Source organism: Meleagris gallopavo, chromosome 1 (assembly GCF_000146605.3).
Source record: "Meleagris gallopavo isolate NT-WF06-2002-E0010 breed Aviagen turkey brand Nicholas breeding stock chromosome 1, Turkey_5.1, whole genome shotgun sequence".
Lineage (NCBI taxonomy): Eukaryota > Metazoa > Chordata > Aves > Galliformes > Phasianidae > Meleagris > Meleagris gallopavo.
The window spans coordinates 68,614,841-68,619,335 of NC_015011.2; the positions used below are offsets into that span (position 1 = coordinate 68,614,841).

At 43.1% G+C, this 4,495-nt stretch overlaps 1 protein-coding gene across 1 annotated transcript in view; it reads left to right on the forward strand.

The window, feature by feature from the left end:
• Positions 1–3: 3 nt before the first annotated feature.
• BORCS5 (BLOC-1 related complex subunit 5) overlaps positions 4–4,495 on the forward strand; it is a gene marked incomplete at its 5' end in the record, with an annotated part of 58,713 nt that continues 54,221 nt past the window's right edge. The window contains 2 exons of the mRNA XM_031553871.1: positions 4–58; positions 1,109–1,252. Coding sequence (XP_031409731.1) covers positions 4–58; positions 1,109–1,252 — 199 coding nt within the window. The remainder of the gene's footprint in view (positions 59–1,108; positions 1,253–4,495) is intronic.

Sequence of the window (4,495 nt, forward strand, 5' to 3'; positions counted from 1 at the left end):
GGCTGCCCGCCCCCAGCTGTCCCGCGGGACCGGGGCTGGAGGGAAGCTGCGGGGCCGAGTACGTGCGGGAGGGGCTCGGCAGTGCTGTAGAGGCGGAGGAGGCTGTGGGGTGGGGAAGGGTTTGGGTGCTGGTGTCGCTGCAGGACGAGGCGCGGGCGTCGTGACCTCTGGTAGTACTGACTGATAGACGCGTACTGGGGAAGGAGGTGCAGCAGGCGTGGAAGATGCGAATGGGAGCCACGGTGGGTGCCTCGCTGCCAGCCGGGGTGCTGGGTCCGGTGGGTGTGAGGATGCTGACCTCGGTGGGGAGAAGTGGGAGGAATCATAGAGGCTTGGGTTGAAAGTGACCTTAAAGTTCATCAAGTTCCACCACTCCTGCTGTTAGCAAGGTTGACAGCTACTAGATCAGGTTGCCCAGAGCCCTATCTAGCCTGGCCTTGAATGTCTCCAAGGATGGGGCATCCGCAGCTTCTGTGGGCAGCCTGTGCCAGTGCCTCACTGCCCTCTGAGTTGGGGGAGAAAAAGTAAAATCACAGAATGGCTGGGATTGGAAGGGACCTCAAGGATCATGAATCTCCAACCCCCCTGCCACATGCAGAGCCACCAACCTCCGCATTTAATACTGCCCAGGGCACATCAGAATACCTGAATGTGGATGATAAGTATAAGTATGACATTACAATAAGAGCCCCAAATGTATTTGAATTTAAGTTATTGGGCTGAATCTTTCCTACAAAGGTATCTAAAACTATAAGAGAGCATTACTGCTGCAGCATAACGCTGACAAATAAAATTTTTGTTAGTTTTTGCCTTCTGCCTTCATTGCAAACATGTAAGATTCACTCTAGAGTGAGAAGGCAGCACATCCTTAATCAGCATTCTGTTATCTCCTTCTGAAAAACTTTGTTGAATGGAGTACGTACATTCTCAGAAAGAGGGTGAGAAGAGAGAGTACAGCTTGTGGTTTCGGAGATCTTTTTATGTTATAGAAAACATACTTGCACAGCATTAAATTTGATAACATTCTCATAGAGTTAAATTCAGATGGAATTTTTATTCTATTTATTAACTTGATTGTTCCTTATCCTTTCTCCCTTTGTTTTTCCAGCATCTCCATCCCCAGCTAAACAACGAGCAAAAATGGATGACATTGTGGTGGTAGCCCCAGGAACGCAGTCTTCACGGAACGTGAGCAATGATCCAGATGTCATAAAACTGCAGGAAATTCCAACGTTCCAGCCCCTTTTAAAAGGTGATTGTTTCTTCCCTGTTTTTAAAGACCCTTTGTGTGTGTGTGTGTGTGTGTGTGTGTGTGGGTTGTGTGTGCGCCAAATAGAGTGTGTGCGTTGTGTATCTTGAGGTTCCTGCTGAAGTTTGTTTCCATCCATGTTTTTTGCTCCCTTGCCTTTGTTTTAAATTGTACTTTTTTTGTCTTTCATAGTTATTTCCGACCTTCTACTGATGTATGAACTAGAGATGCGCTAGTAATGATCTCTGTAGTAGAACCATCTACTGTGCAGACAGAATGGCTCCAGGTTTCCCAGATGGCCAGTACCACTTGATTGAAAGGATGTTCCATAAGGATCCTTGAAAGAATCCAATAAGGATGAAATCAGAATTTATTCTTGAGGTTTCCAGTCTAGAGTATATTTTGTCCTTGTTTAGGAATGGGGAAAACTGTCCTTGTGCCTCATGGCCTAGCCCTGGCTATCTCTCTCTCTCTGGAGGCTGCACAGAGCATCTTTCCTGTTACCTGAAAGTCCCTTGGGAAGAAAAATGTATGGAGCAGCCTGCATGAATTGGGCTGGAGTAGAAGCCGAGTCCTGGCTTCTTTCTCTTCCTGTAACAACATGGGTTAGCATAATATAGTGAACACTTAAGGAACCAATGGTTTCGAAAGTTTGAGTTTTAGTGTACATATGTGCATTGGCTGGATTTCTTGTGTGTGCCTTGTAGGCTTGTTGTGACAGTGAGGAGACTGTGGGCTGCTAGTCCTTGCTGCTAAAAGGAAGTGGTCTTGTACAACTGAAGGTTTAGGCGCTGCTTGCCACTGATTCACTCATAGCTGGTGGAAAGATGTGGTAGCTGCTTTGCCCTGCAGGCATTGCTGCAGAGGAGCATTGCTATTCAGACAGACTCCTTATTTATTTTAACATGGAACGTGACTAGGACTTGTGGACACTATGATAGCCCAGTGAGCAAATGTCTGGCATTTTATTGGGTAGTACTGGAGAGGGATCTTGGGTCTATGTGATACTGGCAGTACTCTTTCCAGCAGGAGTTGAAAGAGAGGATGCTACTGCCCTCTTGACTAAGGAGAGTGTGTATTGCCTATACCTTTTCTGTGTGTGTTTGTTTTTTTTAAACTTTACAGACAGTGATGTTGTAGGAATCTGTGTTTTGATGTATCCCCAACACTTTTACTACCATTTTAGAACTGGCTGTGAGATTGCTGAAGTTGGTACTGCGGACTTTCAGTAGAATGTTCTTTGCTTGTGTTCTGCCTTGCACTAAAGGCAAAATCAAGATCTCCTTAGTGACAGCTTGCAACGTAAATGCTGAAACTCAAATTCACAAAGGGAATAAAGAAAGCTTTAATCTAAGAGGTCAAATTAATAAGATTGGGTATTTGTGAATGTGTGAGCCTCAAACTATGTTTGCACAAGAACTGTGAGAGTCCTGGGAAGCAAAGCTGCAGTCACTTCCAGGGGGCATGGTTCCTGTGTAGGTGCTGAGAGGTAAGATGGCTTGGGATGGGAAGTGAGAAAGGAGAGGTAGCAGCAGCCATCTGGCCAAGAGAGACAAATTGGAAGGTCACCAGTCCAGACTCTTTAGTAAATATGCATATATTAAGATATTTAATGGTTTGTTGTCTCTGTTGCTAAGTTGCTTTTGCTTTTGTTGCTTTTGTTTTGGACCTGAAAATAAAAGAAAGCTTCTGTTCCTTTTCTATCACTTGATCTGCTGAGTCCCTAGAGATGTGGGGACATCTGGTGACTACTTATGAGCATTGCATGCTTAATTTATTGACTAACGTGAAGAGATTTTGCATCCTCAAATACATCATTGCTTGAGCAACAGGACCGTGATCTGAGCTGAGTCTTAAGAGATCCTAGGTATGCCACGGGCATGATGGTGAACCCGTTCTGTTTTGGATTGGTCTCTTCTCTGTTCTTCACATGCAAGACCATGTTCCTGGGATGAATAAAGGATACTAGAGTTCTCTTAGGATTTGATCCTAAAGCTTGCGTCTCATGAGCAATTGACTTAGAGAACTTAAAGCATGAACTGATAGCTCTTTCAGGATTGGTTATAAGTTTCAGTTTGCCCTTGGCTAAGCAAAGCTAAGGGATTTTCTTCTCAAGTCTCAAAAGAAGCCTAATGTTAAGTTGATCAATCGGGAAAGCACATTATCAACAAGAAACTGCATTTTTGCAGGAGACAAAACACTGAAAAACCAAAGCACATATCTCTCCTAGCCATTTTGAACTGATCTTGTTGTGACCAGTGAAACCGGAGGTCTTCTACAACTGTGTACCGAAACTTACTGTAAAATGACAATGTCATGTCCATTGCATCTTTTATACTGGATTTACTTTGATTTCTTTGGAAAAATCCACACACTGGAGCTTTATCAGCTATGATGCTATGGGATTTTTCTTAATTATATTTGTCTTCTCCAAACTTCTGTGATAGTTACTGAGCAGGTATAATAAACAGTGTTTGAGAGGTTAGAGTTCAAGCATTTGGTGATTCTGGTGTGAGAACCTGTCAGACAGTTATTCAGTAAGCTGGATATTACTATACTGAATTGGTGGGTTAGCTCCTAGAACGGTGGATGAGTCAAAGACTGGAGTGTAATTTTTCTTTTATATGCTGGGGAATATCTTCATATCTTCTTCAGTGCTATGTTCATGTAGACAGAAAGGGGTGAGTGCTACCAGGCATGGTTAGGAAATCATTCCAGTGGATGCCTGTTGTATTGCTATTCACGAAAGTCAAATACCAATCCTACTCAAACAGAGGAAAACATTTGCTTAGAAAGTACACCTGTGAGTTAGATGCCTAACTGTTTTTCCATGTTAAGTGCTGTATATTTGGGCTACAGAGAAGTTGAGTGTGCAGACTTCTAGTAGAAATACTAGCAGAGAATTTCACTATTTGAGAGTTTATTTTTGAAAGATGAGGAAAATAAAGAATCTAAACTCCTGAGGGTAACAGAGAGTCTCCAATGAGTGTTCTCCTTTGAGTCATTCATTCCCTGTAGGAACTACTTTGTTACACAGAATGAAATATGATATGCTGTTTCTTTCCTTTATGCTGCTTCCTGGAGGTATGTATACATAAATGAAGCTGCTTCTGTTTAGTGTCCCTGATTATTGCAGCCTGCTTATAGCATAAAGTCATAACCAGCTGAGTGTAAAAGTCCTCATCTGTGAATTCCAGAGAAAAGTCAGTATTTTGCACATGGAATACTCAGTGCTTTTTTTTTTTT